The sequence below is a fragment of the Pelodiscus sinensis genome, chromosome 3, assembly GCF_049634645.1.
Source record: "Pelodiscus sinensis isolate JC-2024 chromosome 3, ASM4963464v1, whole genome shotgun sequence".
NCBI classification, from domain to species: Eukaryota; Metazoa; Chordata; order Testudines; family Trionychidae; genus Pelodiscus; species Pelodiscus sinensis.
The window spans coordinates 99,088,491-99,105,835 of record NC_134713.1 but is presented as its reverse complement, the minus strand read 5'-3'; the positions used below and the strand labels follow the sequence as shown (position 1 = coordinate 99,105,835).

The window sequence follows — 17,345 nt, the reverse complement described above, 5'->3', positions numbered from 1 at the left end:
GAAGTACTGATAGCAGGATACGGGAAATCTGTACTTTTATTCCTGTTTGTGTTTCTGGCTCAGTGACCTTGTTCAGATAAATAACTCTCTACTTTTTTTCTAATTTGAAAAAGTAGAGTACCTGCAGATCTTATAAAGTGCCTTGACATCAGTGAAAAATGCAGTTTTAAAATTGGATAATACAGGCAGGTTGTGCTAAAGCAGTAGACTCCCACTAGTAATGTGTGGAAGCAAAGTTCCAGCACTACTACTGTAACCAGTGGGAACTGGGACTTATGTGAAAGCTACATTACTGAGTTACAAATTGTGCTACCAGTGTAGCTAAGGGATAATTTAGCATCGTTTGTCTAATATAGTTCCTAGAAAAGTATCCACAGGGGAACTATAGAGGCAATAGCTTGTGTGTGCATCCACCATAATATGTTCATGGCTGTGATATGTTTGTGAAGTGTAGTTCCCTGAAAGAGGCTATAAGCAGAATAAAGTGTTATTTCTAGAAAGCCATACCATCTCATAGGTACACTGTTGCCTCAGTGAAGAGTCAGAGTTGCTTACTGTTATCCAAGACCAACAAACATGTATCCATCAGCTTCTTTCAACTCAGAAGAGGGTTTAATTTCAGGAGTGTGTACACACTTTATCAGGGAGCATTGGTGTTGCTTTTTAGTCACTTAAAAGCAAGAGATTTGATTAGGTGAGAGGAGTTTAAAATGAACCAGATCTCTTTATTCTATTTAGCTGAATCAGTTGATAAGTTGTGGGTAGTATAAAAATATGGCAAGCACTAAAATTAACTTAAATAATCATGTTTCCTAGTAATTTATTTGTCCTTATTGTGTTCATGATCTACACTGTTTAAATCTCTAAATGAAAACTTGTTTTTCAATATTTTATTAATGAGATCTCAAGGGCCACCCAAATATTAGTATTTGTGTTCTGAATTACACAATACCCACAGTCTTTACGCTCATCATATGAACACAGCTGGATGTGTATTGTTTAGTGTCTCTTCTACATAAATCTTGAAATGTTGTGTGTATATAAACTAGTACAGTGTTGGCATGCTTTACTTGATGCAGTAGCTTAGTGGAATAGTGTAATCTTGTGCTTTGTATATCACTAGTCCCAGGTTCTAGGAATGTAACCAGTTAACTGGTAAGCATCACCATTACTGGCTGATGCTTACCAGTGAGCGCAGCATGGCATGGTACAGGCAGTCCCCGGGTTACGTACAAGATAGGGACTGTAGGCTTGTTCTTAAGTTGAATTTGTATGTAAGTTGGAACTGGTACATATTTTGGGGGGGGACGGGGAGCTGGAGTTAGGTGGAAAAGACCCTGATTCTCATACAACTTCCTTATTCTAAGAAAAACACATACTGTTTTGATATGAAGGTTTTTTTGGTTGATATTTTAATTAAAAATTGATCATAAGTTTCAGTGTTTCATGCTATATCCAAATCTTCCTTTTGGGGTACCTGAAAGATCCCAGTTATTCATTTAATAGTCAGAATCTTTGTTTTTTATATCTAAAAAAAGTTTATTCAATGCATATTACTGTTTCAAATAGAATTTGCTACAGATGGTTCAGTGAAATGGGTATTAAGTGTAATCAATAGTCATTGGAGAGCACAGTGAAATATTGATACAATCAAAGCTGTTGTATTCTGCTGAGCAGAAAATGGAAATCCCTTCCTGTGAAGTAAGTGTGTGTGTGTGTGTGTGTGTGTGTGTGTGTGTGTGAATTTATCCACAGGATTAATTTTAAAGAAAAATTCTGTGTTGGGAACAGGAGTTTAGCCACAGGTGGGTCCTCATTGTCCACTCACCCACTTTGCAACCAGACCCATCCCCTCGGGGCTTACCCTGCTCCGCTCCAGCCAGGGTGTGGGGTTGGGGCTTATCCCCTCTTCCCTTCTGTCCTGCACCTCCCCATTCTTGCCCACCCACACCACTAGGTAATTTTTCAGCTTCACCTCTGCCAGGCTGGAAGGGACTTGTTAATTTCACGTGACGCTAATAAGATACTTGCAGCTCTAGTGCTGAAGAGGGAAAGAGCTGTTGCTCCCAAGGTGGGGACTGTAACACAATGGGTCTCACTGCCTGCTGCTCCTGCTGTTCCCTAGGAAATTAATTTTTCCGCTCTGGGGTGCCCCCTTTTGGCTGGTGTCTTGTTCCCCCCCAGCAGACCTGCATCCTCTGCGGTGAGAAAAGCCGCTCCGTGTCTCCCTGGTCTGCTGGGGGAGGGGGAGGGGCGCTAGCTCTGCGTCTACCTGGTCTGCTGAGGAGAAGTGCCCCCTGTGCCGCCGGAGGTGGCGACAGTGGGGGAGGCACCACGCACTAGCTGCGCCCCTCCCCCCCGTTTGTAACTAGGGATCCGACATAAGTCGGATTGATGTAATCTGGGGACTGCCTGTATTGTGGCCTGGCTGGAGACCCCTTTCCAGGTCACCTGCCCACATGACCTTGGTTAAGTGTTCAATCACAACATTTAATTGGTTAAACAGGATTTTTACATCCCTAACGGATTCCAGTCCTACTTAGCCTGTCTCAAGGGAGGTAAATATTCTCTTGCAGATTGATATTCTCTTGCAGAGTAATGAATGTTTGGTGGGGAAAATGTAAATTACATGATTGTAAATGAACTGGATAAACCTGGGTTTCATTGTTGACAGCTCAATGAAGATATCTTGTCAATGGGCAGCTGCAGTTAAAAACCAAAAGATGTTTGGGTGTGTAAGGAAAGAGATGATGAATAATACAAAGGATATAAAATGCACTTATAAATCACTAATGTGGCTTCATCTAGAATGCTGTGTGTGGTGCTGGTATCCTCTCTCTCAAATACTAAACTAGAGGAAGTTCAGAAGAGAGCAATGAATGATCAATGCTTGGGAAGAGGGGGGACTCTCAATGAAGATTGGAAAGTCTAAGGTGTAGTTTAGGAAAGTATACAAAATAAAGAGTGGGAATGTCTATTACTTTATAATCCAAGAAGAGAACATTCAAAACCAAATGTAAATTTGTTAACACGGTATAACTCAGCTGTGGAATTCATACCACAGGAAACCATTGAGGCAATGAACTTAATGAGATTGACAGAAATGTACATTTATATGGTATCAAAAATAACCAGAGTTAACTACACAAATTTGTTTAAAGGTTATTAAACCTCATTCTTCAGGTTATAAATCAGTCTGTAACTATTGGAAATCAGGATGAGGCCTAATATGCATGGGATGTTGTCCCACATCTGCCTACTGCTGGGATTCTTCTACTTTCCTCTGAGACACCTGATGGTCCTTACTGAGGAAGTAAACAGTATAATAGAGTAGGTGGATCCTCTGAGGTCAGACCCAGGGCATTTCCATTCTTCCTGTAGAATATAATATTTAGTACTTGACAACCAAAATGTGAGTACATTTTATAGATTTTCAGTTTATTTAGCCTTGTCAGATTGTCCCGAATTCTGGGGCATATGTATATGTATGGAAATGTGGATTTCCAAGCTAACCTTTTCGCTGCACAGGTTCCTAATCAGAGGCAGTAGAAATCTTAAGGCATCTTCTGTTGAAATCAGCACAGGTTTGATCAAAAATCAATCTCTGACTCTGTTTGAATTTTTGTGTTGTCTGTGTCCTTCCTCAGACCTACAAGTTTTGCATTGTGCCATAAGCTGTATGGTTGAAAGCAAGGGTCACACAATATTGTCTCTGAGGAGCTAGTCATGTCTGTTGAATTTTGTTCTACAACCGAGAAGAGTTTGCACAGCTGTCCATGTACCAAACAAAAACTTCATGTCTGCTTCTCAGTCTTACTTCCAATGAAGTATTACATAAACCAAGGAAACCAATATACAAAAAATGTAGTGAAGCAGTTACAGTTGCTGTACACACATGCTTGATAGACCCATAAAAGCAAGGCAATGAAAAGATGAGCCACGTAAGGTGTTAACCTTTTGCTCCTCCACCCACAAAAACACACATCTTACTATTACCACAACTGACAGTTCATGCATCGAAACCTTAATTCTGCCAGTGTCAGCCATTCATTACTCTGCTTAACTGCTGTTGTGCATTGATACAAAAAGAATCTGATTAAAGGGTGTTCATATAGAAGTGCAAAAGGGGAAAAGGTGTGATAGCCTCAGCTCTTTCATAATGAACTCTTGTGTGTATTTTTAAATTAGGATTCAAAATCAAACAGTTGAATTGAGTAGTTGATGCCTTTCCAGGCCACATGCATGTAAATAGTGTTCAAAATGTAGCAGCTCATTGTCTGGGGCACATGGGGGGAGAAGATTCACATACTTTTCCTCTGCACTATCAGGCTATGGCTACACTGTAGTCTTCTTGAAGAAAAGCTTATGCAAATGAAGCATGGTGTGGAATGTTGCCGCGCTTCATTTGCATAATAAGTGAGCAGCTGTTTTTGCGCAAGAGGCTTTTGTGCAAAAAAGAGCTGTGTAGACGGCTCCTTTTTGCGCAAAACCCCCCTCTTGTGCAAGAACCTTTCTTCCTAATTTTTTTCAGGAAGAACAGCTTTTGAGCAAAAAGGAGCAGTCTACACACTCCTTTTTGCGCAAAAGCCTCTTGTGCCAAAGCGGCTGCTAATTATGAAAATGAAGCGTGGCAACAGTATTCCATGCCGTGTTTCATTTGCATGAGATTTACGCAAGAAAGCTACAGCTGCCCTGTACACAGTATACTGTGCACTTGTAGTGACTTTACCGGTTGGAGACCTTGATACCCTTTCTTTCTCTGCATGGTATGGCTTTTTTGGAAATGAACTTCTTGATTTTGTGTAGATGGGGATTTTGCCACTCTTTAAAATCAATCTGCAGTTTTAAACAATGCTATATTTACTTGCATTTGCAATCCTAGGTTTGAAACTCTAAAAACTAGAAATAGGTTTCTCAATTGATGACAAATTAAACTCTGAATACGTTAGATGCCAAAAATTAATGGAGACTTCCCAGATCTATTGACTGTGCAGAAATGTTATGGATATCTACTTTCATTAGTACTCAGAGTACTTTGTTTCTCAATCACAATTGCCTTTTAAAACACACAATATTTTTCTTCGAATTAAAGGTTTCAGTCTAAACATAAAAAAAAATCAAGTGTAGAAGGAAAACCTATTCAACGGAATAAAAATTTGTACTTTCACTTAATGTATGTAAAACAGGCTATATTTTTAAATGCCTTTAGAATAGTTATGGTAGTACATTGGCATTGAAGTCTCAAGTGAAGCCCTGTTGACAGAACATGACATTCTAATTTTTGGAATAAAAGAACACTGATTAAATTGGAAAAGTACTGAAGCATATGTAAGTTTTAGCTTGTGTAATACATTAAAACATGAAATAAGAGATTTTTTTTTTCCCTCCAAGAGTAATTTAAAATCAGTTCTTGGTGACTCTTATTAGTATTGAAATTATTCAGTAAATTAGGTCTCTGATTTTTTTTTCTCCATTTTTAATGTTTTTTGATTGGCTTATCTGTTACTGTTGCATTGGTTTAGGGTTTATATTTGACAGCAAATATATTTTTCATACAAAATATCCCAAGGACATGGAAGTAAATGTTTTCGAAGACTTTAGTACTGGATTTCTGACTTATGCTAAACTTGCATAATCACAGAACATTTTATGCACTTGTGCTCTATTTTGCTCTTATCTTGTATGAGCCCTAGAACGTTCTTGTAACAATTTACTTAAATGATCTGTGAAATCGTTACTTTGCTGGACATTCTTCTGAAATTAATGTGTTACCAGTGCAGGGTCCCATGTTGCAAAATAATCTTATGGTGGTAGGAGGGGAAGAATGAAGTAAACATTTTGCTTGCCTACTTCCCTCCTCAGGAGACTTGTCATTTAATAAAAATCAGACTGAAGTAAATAACTTTGACAGTGGAGACTATCTAAAAAATGAGAAAATTCTACAAATACTTGAGGTTCCATTTATAAATAGCAGTACTGGAAAACCTTTAAACAAGTGATCAAAATAACTGATATTTTGCTAAAGGCTGTCTCTTGGTAGCTAGAATGGAGAACCTTTTTTCATTTTCCATTGAGTCTCATTTTAATGTTTTAACTTGATATGTGACAGTACTGTATTGTTAGTCTCTTATTCAGCTAAATGATTATAAATAGTGTTGCCAGTCTAAACTTAGTGTCTCTAGTCTTTTAATTTTCAAAAGCTTTGTCTGCCCCTTTGTTTTCTTTTCTTATTTGCTATTATCTATTATAGTTATAGAATATTTTTCATGGTTAAATTATCTTGAAATTAATTAATCGAGGAATTAGTGTGCTCTGGTTGTGAAACTTTTCCATTAAAACACAGTCATAAACCAATTTAAAAATGCAGAGTAGTTTTCCCAGTAGATTATAGATTGGGCATGCATGTGGGGAACAAATTGAGAAAACCAAAGCATCTATTGTTGTGGTAACCTTCGTTTCAGTTATTACAGTTCTGATTTAGATTTCAATTTAAGCTGATAGTGAAAATTTGTTGTAGGTTTAAACATTGGCATTAACTATGAGTAAAATCTTCAAAATCTGACACTGTCAAAGTTGAGTTCCCAGATCTGTCCTTTTTTTTTTTTTTTTTTAAAAGTTTCATCTATACTAGGAAAAGTACCCTTTACTAGGTGAAGTACCCTATATGGGAGAGGGAGGAGAGGGAGGCAGGAGCTGGTGCACATGGGGTGCCAGCCTTTCAGCCAGCTTCCTACATGTGCCGGCTCCTGTGGTACTGCCTTCCCCTCCCCCTGGCACCTGCCAGCTTCTGTGGAGCCACCTGTCCTCCCCCCTTTCTCTGGGCTGCTGCCTTCCACAAAGCAGCGTGTGGGAATAGAGTGGGAGCTAGCTCACTGCAAGCACCAGGTCTCACTATTCCTGCCCCTTCCCCCTCATATGTAAACATGTACATCCTGAAAATTTCAATGGGTACACATTTACAGAAATAAACACATTTTAACATCGCTAGTTTTAAGTAACTTTTAAAAGGGTAACCTGGAGATGGGAGACAAGTGGCTGTCTCATTTTAGTGATTGATTTACAGTAAAATGTCTGAACATTTTAAAAAAAAATCTTGAAAATATTGGGAATGCACATCTATCAGAGCGTGATCCTACTTCCATTAAAGCTATTGGGAGCTGTCAGTAAGAGCAGAATCAGGCTAATAGGTTCCATCATTATACTATCTGGGCACTTTCTCTGTTTTTTTCCCCTTGTTATGCTAGAAGTCGCCTTTCATAGCTTTCTTTCTGAGAGGCACGTAGAATCCTTTTTCCCTTTTCTCTGCACTCCTCTCCTCCAAAGTCCAGGATTTTCCAGCTATTTGTCAGGTTCTTGTTTGTCTGTCTTTTTAACACAGTTACTTACATAGTCTGAAAAATCAGAGAATGTACCCCCTGAATTTAAACAGGATTCTCTCATATGTATTTTTACACCTCTACTATTTCTATAAAATAAGACTGGATTTTTTAAAATTAGAATCTTAGCTTTTTAGGCTTCCTTTATGCATCCCCTAGTTTATAAAAGATAAACCCATTATTTTTCTTTGTAGCCCAACTTCAGATGAAGTTGTTTAAGTTGTACTACAGGTTGCACTTCCAAAAACTGGCACACTCCGTACAATAGATGCTTCTGGTCCAGAGCACCTAGAGTAGGATGGCCAGCCGGGGGTAGGGGCAACAGGGTCTGCAGCACAGTTGGGGGTAGCCTGGCATCATGGAGCTGGAGCCCTGTGGCAGCCCTCAGTAGCACTCGGCCAGGTCCGGAGTTTCCCAGCAGCTCAGGGCTGGAGCCCCAGGAAAGGGGCAGTCCCCGGGAGCGTGGAGCTGGGATTAGAGCCCAGCAGAAGCGTGGGGCTGGAGTATCCTGGCAGAGCCCAAGAGTGTAGGGCCAAGGCCAGAGTCCCAAAAGTATGGGGCTAGAGCCCCATGGCAAGCAAAGCAGAAGTCCTGTGACAGCCCTGCATGGCCAGAATCCCCTAGCAGCACAGGGCCAGACTCTCCTAGCAGCCTTTAAGAGTGCAGGGCCAAGGCCCCGCAGAAGTCCCCTGGAGCACAAGGCTGGGGCCAAGGCCCTGCAGCAACCCCTGGGAGTGCAAGGCTGGAGCCTGCGGTAGGAGCCAGAGGCTGGTCTGCCCAGGGAGCCAACAGCAGCCAGTTAGGTTGGAGGATGTGGGGGCAAGGCAGGGTGCCTGCTGCAGCATTCAGTGCATTTGAAGGCCGGTGGCAAATTCTCTCTTTCTGGACTGGTCAGGTCCCAGCAGTACTGGACCAGAGAGGTCCAGCTGTACTTCTAAAGATTCACAATGGTGTGATAAGTGAGGGCATTCATTCAGTATAAAAATCTGTAGTTTGGTTTTTCTTTTCATTTAACCTTTAGAAATGTAATATAAGGTAGGCAACCCAAACCCACAAATCCTTAACTTTGGCTATTTTATATTTGTCATAGGCCTGCATGAGGCATGTGATTGTTTGCGCTTTGTGCTCTACCACATTCCTTAATAGGAAGTGGCAAGAGGTAAATGTGTCACAAGCTTGTTTATAAGTACAGAAAATGTTGTCATAAGATATACAGTTAGCAACTCCCAACTTGCAGAAGATATATAAAGTCATGAATTTGTATAAAAGACATTATGAGGAAATTTTTCTTGTTTCTTTTAACTTCTCTCCTTCAGTTGACTGACAGACTTGTTTCTTATATCTGAAACAATATGGACGCAGTCTCATTTTGACTAGTACCATAGCTGGATCTTATGCTTTATAACCTGAAAGCAGAGTTCTGATTCTGATCTTTAGAACTATGGCAAACAAGCTCAATTCTACTTGTGTGAACGTCGGAAATATCCTACTGTGGACAGTTCATTAGTTTTTGAAGTACTTTATCACACAAGAAAACACACAACATAATAAAATAAGTGTATCTTGTCTTTTTTAATTTTCAAAAGCGTTGTCTCCCCTTTGTTTTTTATTTTCTCTAAGCCTGCAAGAAAATTCCTTTTTGTATCAGATATTTAGAGCACTCCACCATAAAGTTACCAACTTAAAAGCACATCTTCAACCTGAAGTGTAGGGATCCTTAGTCGATCTCACAAAGTCTTGTGCTCCTCTTCCTTTGCTTAAATTCACAATTGAGTCAAAACACAAGGAACCCCTCTCTCTATACAGATTCACTGTAAACAACAGGCATGTTTCCTTTAATGGGAATTGCATCCAGACAAATTTCCCACTCATTCTGTTCCCTTCACTGTCTCTGAGGATTAAAGGGGTATCCTTACTTTTGAAATAAGCAGTGCTTGTCTGATTCTGCTCCACTGGGGATACATCTACACTGCAATTAAAAGCCCAAACCAGCTTGAACTCAGGGGCTCTTTAATTGTGATATACAGGTTGCACCTCCCAAATCTGAAATTCTCTGATCCAGCAACATCCATGGTCTGGCATAATCATGAATGTTCCTGGATAAGAGTGCCCCAGAGCAAGAGGGCCAGCAGTTGGGAGCCTGGCAAGTGTGGTAGCAGCGGAGTGTGATCAGGGCTGCCTGGCAGTGGGGCCAAGATCACAGCAGCCCAGAAGAGGAAGCCTGGCAAGGGCTGTGGCAGCAAAGCCAGGGCTGTGGCTGCCGTAGCCTGGGAGGGGAAGCCAGCAGCAGCTCAGCAGAAGCAGCACAGCTGGGGCCATGTGCTGTGCAGCAACAGGGATAGGGCTGTGGCAGCCCAATTGGACAGCTTGCCACCTGGCAACAGGGCTGGGACCACATGCCACCCAGCCAGCAGTAGAACTGGGACTGAGGCTGGCCAGCAGGCAGCTTAGCCAGGCTAAAGGAGCCAGCAGCAGGGAGAGACATCAGGGTGAGGGGGTGGTGTCGGGACCTCCCGTTGTCTGGCAAATCCCTCATCCAAGACCGATCAGGTGCTGGATCTGGAGTGCAGGACTGACGGTGCTGGACCAGGATGTCCAACCTGAAGACGTTTTACTTGGACTGCACACCAGGCTATTGGACCCTGTAAGGTAGAAGAGTCCCAGCCATTGCTTAAACATCTGTACATCAGTTAAGCAGATCTTTAGTCCAGGCACCGTATGCCCAAGTCAGCTTGCATGGTCCAGCTTGGGTATCTAATTGCACTATAGATCTGCTGGAACAGCATTTATGCTAGTATTCCACCAGTGTTTTGCTGGCTTAGGAAGCTATCCAAGGAACAGGGCTGGTCCTTAGAGCTGTCTGTATAAAATATGTAACTTTTAAATATGCCCTTTGCATTGTAGAGCGCAGGAGAGTTCTTTCTGTGCAGCCAGTATAAGGTTTATAGAAACTGTGATATGCTAAATACAAGAATTTGAAAAAGATGGCACCCTGACTTCAACTTCTGGATAGTGAGTTTTTGAGTGTTAATAATTTGGGAGCATTTATTAGTGATGTCAATACTCCCGATGTAAAATGTACCTTGGTTTCCCACTTCTGTGATTCTTGGAAATGACAACCAGGCTAAGTTGCAATAAGGCTTAAGTTTATCAAGCGCAAAAATGAGCCACTACTGTATCTTCATAATATTGCTGCAGCAGTTGGTACTAAGAAAACCTGGCTTTTAAAGGTTTTATTGTCTTTATGGAAAACTATTGCTGGGCTTTTCAGAATTAAACTAGTCTTTGACAATTGACTTGACTCAAAGCTGGGCAAAGAAGAGAGACTAAACAATGTGCCCCTGTTTAATTACTTAGTGCCCGAAGAGAAACCAAGGAAGTTCTTGAGAAGCTTCCCATTACCAAAACAAGGCAGTGATTCTCTGCTCCTGAAGTAGTCTCTTAACTTGTTTTGTGCTAAAAGCAAACTATCCTTACTAGTCTTCCTGATATCTAGCTGAGCCTCTTTAAAGGTTCCAGAACTCTGTAGCTGTCAATTCTTCCCATCCCTGCTTGGTTTTATAAACATTTCCATTCCTGATTGAATGCAAAGATCAGGTGTTTAACCTCTTCTAGGAAGGTAGCTGTCTGAGCTTGAGCTAGCTTCCTGCTGTCATAATGAAATGGCTCAGCTGTAGTGTAATGGTTCATGGCTATTCATTAGCATGATTGCCTACAGCCACTCTCCAAGTTACAAACAAGTTATAGACCAACACTTGGCCCGTAACTTGAACTGTTTGTAACTCAGACCCCATTGAGTTACACGCAACCACACTGTTCGTAAGCGCAGGTCGCGTTGGTAACTCGGGGACCGCCTTTATGACTGCTCCATGGGAGCTTTGGTCGTAAGTGCGAACGGTCGTAACTTGACCGTTCGCAACGCAGGGAGTGGCTGTATTTGTGGAGCATAGGGATGTTAAAATTAGATTAATCAACTAATTGAATAGTCAGTGGAACTTCCATCAACTATTTGATTAGTCGATAAGGGTGCTTCTGCTTTGAAATGTAGCAAGAGCCCGCTAACTTTCAGATTGAAAAGCTGCATGGTGTTTCCTATGTGTTTTCTGTCTTTATATCATAAGATCTTTGGGTGGGAGCATGCTTCATTCTGTCAGTGTCTTAGCATTGGGCATGCTGTGTGCGCAAAATGAGGGAATCAGAAATATCATTGCTGAAAGAGACTTAAAATGCTGTGATTAGAATTATTTATGCTAAAAGGAATTAGTGAAACCTTTGTTATCTGGCACTCTGTTAACCAGAAAACTAACTGGTGTTTTCCCCAGCCACAATACTGTCACATCTTCAGGAGCACAGGCCTGGCTTGGTTTACCAAGATAGGCTTAACAATTTTTTATTTAAGTAGTACTGATCCTCTTTAATTCAAAATAGAAATGAGACAAACTGCCTCATGCTACAAAGCTACCAATATTAAAAACTTAAGTTTTATTATTATTGTCCATTGGTTTTTCCTAGGTTGATGGGACCCTCACATAATTGGAGTTTTTAGATAACCGGAATGCCCTAATCCCCAAGTGTGCCGGATAACACAGGTTTTACTGTAATCTTAAAAGTCTTTAAATGTTTAGAATGGTTTACATCAGAAATAAAGTGAGGGGATGCCACATTTATTTGGAATGTAGGTACATTTGAGACCAAAGTGTCCTTGACACATTCCTAGTATTTTTCTTTTTTTTTTCCAGCCATTTCAGAGCTATTTCTGTTTTGGATAGATTGTCAGTACTGTGAGTCTCAACAGCAGCCACCCCCGGTTTCTGTCCTGTATCCTTGGAAGGGATCTTAGTGTCCCCTGGCAGAAATCTGGGAATGTGACAGTTTTCTGCCCATGTAGTCATCCTCCCCCGTGAGTGGTGTTTTTTTGCAAATAAAAAGTCATTTTGGATGAAAAAAATGTGGTGATAGCAGCAATTTCCAGAAAACTGCTACCATGCTGATGATGTCTAAGGCCCTACCAAATTCATGGTCCATTGTGGTCAATGTCACTGTCACAGGATTTTTTAAAAGATACATTTTATGATTTCAGCTATTTAAATCTCAGATGTAGATGTTGTAAATGTAGGGGTCCTGACCCAAAAAAAGAACTGGGAAGGGCGGCTCACAAGGTAATTGTAGGGGGGTTGCAGCACAGCTATCCTTACTTCTGTGCTGTTCTTGGCAGCACTGCCTTCAGAACTGGGCAGCTGGAGATTGGTGGCTGCTGACCAGAAGCCCAGATATGAAGGCAGAGCCACCGCCAATATTAGCAGTGTCACGTTTACATCTACGTTGCTGCTTGCAGAGCTGGGCCCTTGATTAGCAGTCACCATTCTCTGGCTTACCAGCTCTGAAGGCTGTGCAAAAAATGAGGATGGCAATACCATAAACCCCCCTGAAATAACCTTGCACCTCCCTCCTCCCTGCAATTCCCTTTAGGGTCAGGATCCCAATTAGAGAAATGCTGGTGTCTCTATGAAATCTTGTAGTATAATGTAAAATCACACACACACCAGATTTCATAGTTTTTGATGCATTTTTCATGGCCATGAATTTGGTAGGGCCCCGCTCATGACTCGCTAATTTCCAAAAACATTTATACAAAAAAATTAAGACAAGACTAGTTAATGCAAAGCATTGCCATTTACACATGTACCAACTTAAGAGTGCTGTTATGTCTGTATTTAACAAAGTGACTAGTGGTTCTGGCAGAGTGTCTGGCATTATTTTATTCAATTTATAAATACTTATATCTGTTCTCTTGCAGATTATGGAACTTTGTGGTGCAACGAGACTTGGATATTTTGGAAGAAGTCAGTTCTATATTGCTTTGAAACTTGTTGCTGTGGCCCAGTCAGGTCTCCCTCTAAGAGTGGAAAGTTTAAATACAGGTAAATCTGGAAATTAATTCTTAAATAGTACTGAGCAGGTTAGTGACATGTATTGCAGTTGTATCTCAGATTCTAATAGATGAATCTGGTGGACTATTGTGGTATGGTCTCAGTTTCTCTAGTGTATTGCTAAATTATACATACTGAAAAAAGTGAAGGGGAGTTTGGGCCAAACCAAAATTTAAAGTATCTTTATAAAATACTACAGTACCTTAACTACTAAAAGGGATTAAGTTAATCTAGGGACATGAAGTCCTCAAAACCATTCAACTATGAAAAATATTAAAATAACTTAGTGTTACTGCAAGGCATGCAGAGTGAAAGAAAGGCTTTTTATATATGCCAGTTCCCACAGTGGTCTAGGTCAGGGGTTTTCAAAGTTGGGTTGTGGGCCACTGGTGGACCATGATGCACTATGTTTAAGCCTCCATAAGCACAGAGCTTTGCAGCTCTCATTGGCTGTAGTTCACCATTTCCAGTCAAAGGGAGCAGTGGCTTACCCTGGCATCCCAATTTTGAAAACTCCTGGTCTAGGTGATCTATCTTCTGTTTTTGAAGGTTGAGTTGTAAAAGTAGCAGATGAACTTCATTTCAATTCCATTAGCTGGCTGCATCAATGCTAATACTGTAGTCACAATTATTTGTAGGGTCACAGAGTGGGGATGACACCTTCAACTTCCAACTCCAAGTAGGTAGCTACATAATTCATTTCTATCAGGTCTCTGGACTCTTCACCTGAATTTACAAATCATCCAGCAAAAATTCAGCTACTGTCCCAGAAGAAGTCAGTCTTACATATTTCAGTGATAGAAATGTAGCCGTGTTAGTCTGGTGTAACTGAAACAAAATACAGGCCTATGTCGCACTTTAAAGACTAACAAGATGGTTTTATTAGATGATGAGCTTTCGTGGGCCAGACCCACTTCCTCAGATCAAATAGTGGAAGAAAACAGTCACAACCATATATACCAATTTAAAAAAATAAACACATATGAAAAGGACAAATCACATTACAGAACAGAAGGGGGATGCGGGGGGGGGGGAGGGGGGAAGGAAGGTAAATGCCTGAGTTAATTATATTAGAGGTGGGGAAGGGGAGATGTCTGTGAGTTAATGGTATTAGAGGTGATAATTGGGGAAGCTATCTTCGTAATGGGTAAGGTAGTTGGGGTCTTTGTTCAGCCCCCTGCGGAGAGTGTCGAATTTTAGCATGAATGCCTGTTCAGAGGATTCCCTTTCAAGCGCAGATTTGAATGTCTTCTGAAGTAGGATGCATGTGATTAGGTCATTGAGACAGTGTCCTTTCTGGTTGAAATGGCAAGAAACTGTTTTTTCTTTGTGATCCTGTCTGATGTCTGTTTTGTGGGCATTGATTCTTTGGCGAAGTGTCTGAGACGTTTGTCCAATGTACATAGCAGACGGACACTTTCGGCACATGATAGCATAGATTATATTTCTGGATGTGCAGGAATATGTATTCTTGATCTTATAACTCACTTGGTTAGGACCAATAATGGTGTCAGCAGAATGAATATGTGGACAAAGCTGGCAACGGGGTTTGTTACAAGGGAAAGTACCAAGGTTGGTATTAGTGTGGTATGTCCTGTGGTTGTTGGTAAGAATCATCTTGAGATTAGGTGGTTGTCTATAGGAGACTATGGGTCTGTCTCCCAGAGCTTCTTGGAGTTTAGTGTTCTGTTCCAGTATAGGCTGTAATTTATTGATAATGTGTTGGACAGGTTTAAGTTGGGAGCTGTAGGTGATAAGTGGTGTTCTGTTGTTGGTTTTCTTGGGTCTGTCTTGTAGTAGATGGTTTCTAGGTATTCGTTTGGCTCTTTCAATTTGCTTTTTTATTTCTCCGGGTGGGTAGTTGAGGTTTATAAATGCTTGGTAGAGATCCTGAAGTTTCCCCAATTATCACCTCTAATACCATTAACTCACAGACATCTCCCCTTCCCCGCCTCTAATATCATTAACTCACAGGCATTTATCTTCCTTCCCCGCCCCCCCCCCCCCGCATCCCTCCTCTGTTCTGTAATGTGATTTGTCCTTTTCATGTGTGTTCATTTTTTTTAAATTGTATCCTTTGGTATATATGGTTGTGACTATTTTCTTCCACTATTTGATCTGAGGAAGTGGGTCTGGCCCACGAAAGCTCATCATCTAATAAACCATCTTGTTAGTCTTTAAAGTGCTACATAGTCCTGTATTTTGTTACATATTTCATAAATTAAAATCACAATCTGATACTTCAGGAGGATTCATCTTAGCTTCCAGACGAAAACAGATTCCTTGAAAGCAAAGAGAAGATCTCCCTTCTTGCTACAAAAACTGATATAAAAGATAGAGATCAAGACTCTGAATTGATAGTCACTTCCATGTCCCTGGTGCTGTGTCTAAATAAAATTAGATGTGACTGACTCACTGAGACTGCAGTTTGAATCAAGTTGGTGAGAGTGTTATAATTTAATCTGCAGACCAAAATCAAGCAGTGGGGACCAAGAACAAGATGTAAACCTTTTCATGGATAACAGCCTAATTGGGGATTATAAAATGAGCAGATATTCACTGTGAATTTGACACTTGTTTGTTCTGTTACCTTGTGGGAAACGGTCTCCTGCAAAAATAAAAATTAATTAGGCATGTAATGATGGAGCTTCTGAATGAGCATGCAAATCCTAAGTATTCCAACATAAAAGGATAGTCATCTTACACTAACTCTTTGAAGACGAAGTCAGGTAGGTGGAAATGTGAAGAGAAGGATGTGACACTTAAGGGTATATTTCAGTTTGGGTTACTCCCCACCTTAGTTCTGAGATAAATCTGCTGGTTTGAGAACGTTGTCCATGCTTAGGTGAAAATGTGAAAGGTCTTGCTTGAACTCTGGTGTCCCTGTTACCTTATGTGACTTAACTGTCTGGTCCTAGGTTATATTTAAAAATTATTAAATAATTATGTACTCAAAGGGGAATATTCCAGAATAGATTGTTTGAATGTTTAATTATCAGAATTTAGTAAAACAAATGATTCTACACAGTAATTAACAAATTATATGAAGAACTTTACCTGACAATAGTAGAATTAAATATACAACAGCTGTATTTTTAATTTTATGTAATTAAAAACAAGAACCGATAAAACCAATAATTACCTCATAAAGAAGTTGGTTGATTGATGTATGTGCACTCTTAAATATTTTAAAAGTAAGCTATACAGCAGGGGTGGCCAAGAAAAAAATTGCGGCTCCTGACAGAACTTGGACAGAACCCAGAACTGCTCAGGTCAGCCGCTCTCATGGCTGGGCCGCTGTAAGCTGTATGCGTGCTCATGGCCCTCAGCGGGCTGTGTCCTATCCTGCACATGCAGGCTGGGTCACACACAGCGTCCCCGCCTGCACGTGCTAGCAGCCGGCTGCTGACCGCAGGCAGGGGCAAGGGCTCCAGGGGCGGCGCCAGTGGCTCTGGGACCTGGACATAAGATTAGTGGTGGAGGAGAATTGGGTTAGAATGTGGGGAAATGCCTGGCTCTGGAGAAGGGGAGGAAAAGGGAGGAGGATCAGGTGGGTGGTGCGCATGGTGTCCCGGATGCGCGTGGTGGTAGCAGTGGTGGCATGGCTCTGGCTCCCGGGACCCAAGCATAAAGTTGGTGGGGAGGGTGCCATGGAGTGCCGGCTGCTCAGCGCAGGCGTGTCACCTCGAGGGAGTCGCATGTCTGTAGCCGCGGCTCCTGGACCCGAGAATTAGGTTAGAATGGGGTAGGGCAGGGGGCGGAGTGGGGTGTGTGCCCTGGCTCTAGTCTGGGGGAAGGGAGGGGTATTGAGTTCAAGGTGGGGGAAGGTTTGCGCACAGTGTCTTAAGCAGCACGTTTCAAGGCCGGCTGCTCAGCGTACATGCCCTAGCACCTGGAGGGAGACACGCGTGGCTGTAGCGGCAGCTCCGTGAACCAAGAATTAGGATGGGTTGAGACTCTGCAACCCGAGAATTAGGTTGAGGAGGGGATTGGGTTGGGGTGTGTGCCTGGCTCTGAGGAGGGGGATTGGGTTGGGGTG

At 41.5% G+C, this 17,345-nt stretch overlaps 1 protein-coding gene across 8 annotated transcripts in view; it reads left to right on the top strand.

Moving 5' to 3' along the window:
* REPS1 (RALBP1 associated Eps domain containing 1) overlaps positions 1-17,345 on the top strand; it is a 106,826-nt gene that overhangs the window by 1,584 nt on the left and 87,897 nt on the right. For all 8 annotated transcript variants that reach the window (XM_075924301.1, XM_075924299.1, XM_075924296.1 and 5 more), the window contains exon 2: positions 13,174-13,297. In XM_075924301.1, coding sequence (XP_075780416.1) covers positions 13,177-13,297 — 121 coding nt within the window. In that variant the 5' untranslated portion in view covers positions 13,174-13,176. The remainder of the gene's footprint in view (positions 1-13,173; positions 13,298-17,345) is intronic.